At 67.4% G+C, this 1056-nt stretch overlaps 1 protein-coding gene across 1 annotated transcript in view; it reads left to right on the forward strand.

Annotated features, from left to right (window-relative positions):
• Positions 1-265: 265 nt before the first annotated feature.
• Positions 266-1056, forward strand: part of DMAC2 (distal membrane arm assembly complex 2) — a gene marked incomplete at its 5' end in the record, with an annotated part of 1070 nt that continues 279 nt past the window's right edge. The window contains 2 exons of the mRNA XM_027633396.1: positions 266-323; positions 405-586. Coding sequence (XP_027489197.1) covers positions 266-323; positions 405-586 — 240 coding nt within the window. The remainder of the gene's footprint in view (positions 324-404; positions 587-1056) is intronic.

Below are 1056 nucleotides of genomic sequence, written 5' to 3' on the forward strand. Positions count from 1 at the left end.
CCTGTCCCACCTGGGGACCCCCCTGGCCACTGGGGACACACCGGGGGCCACTGGGGGATCCCCCTGGTGACCCCTGTCCTGTCCCTCCCCAGTGTCCCTGTCCCACCTGGGGACACTTGGTGACCCCTGGTGACCCCCTGGTGACCCTTGTCCCCTGTCCGCAGTGTCCCTGTCCCAGCTGTCCCACCTGGTGACACTGGGGGTTACTGGTGACCCCTGGTGACCCCTGGTGACCCCTGTCCCCCCTGTGTCCCCCTGTCCGCAGTGTCCCTGTCCCAGCTGTCCCCCCTGATGACCCCCTGGTGACCCCTGGTGACCCCCTGGTGACCCCTGTCCCCCCTGTGTCCCCCTGTCCGCAGTGTCCCTGTCCCAGCTGGTGACCCCTGTGACCCCCTGGTGACCCCTGTGTCCCCCTGTCCGCAGTGTCCCTGTCCCATCTGTCCCACCTGGAGCTCTCGGGGTGTCCCCACGTCTGTGACTGGACCCTGGGGCGGCTCCACGTGTTTGGGGACACCCTGAGGCACCTGGGGCTGGCCCGGTGTCCCCAGGTCACCGAGCGGGGCCTGGCCACGCTGCACCACCTCAGGTGAGCCCCCCAGTATGGCCCAGTATGGCCCAGTTCACCCCACGGTCCTCCCAGTGTCACCTGTGGCCCAATGTCCCAGTGTCCCCCCAGTGTCCCCAGGCCACCCTGCCCCACCTCAGGTGAGCTCCCCAGTATGACCCAGTACAGCCCAGTGTCCCCCCAGTGCTTCCAATATCCCCCCAATGTACCCCCAGTGCCCCCCAGTATCCCCCAGTACCTTCCTACTGTCCCCAGTGCCACCCCCAATTTTCCCCCCAGTCCTCCTCCAGTTTTCCTTCCAGTGCCCCCCAGTGTTCCCAGTCCCTCCCAGTCCTTTCCCAGTGCCCCCCAGTGTTCCCAGTGCCCCCCAGTCCCTTCCCAGTACCCCCCAGTGCTCCCAGTCCCTTCCCAGTACCCCCCAGTGCTCCCAGTCCCTTCCCAGTTCCCCCCAGTGCTCCCAGTCCCTTCCCAGTTCCCCCCAGTGCTCCCAG

Source organism: Corapipo altera, unplaced genomic scaffold (assembly GCF_003945725.1).
Source record: "Corapipo altera isolate COAL_440 unplaced genomic scaffold, ASM394572v1 57757, whole genome shotgun sequence".
Lineage (NCBI taxonomy): Eukaryota > Metazoa > Chordata > Aves > Passeriformes > Pipridae > Corapipo > Corapipo altera.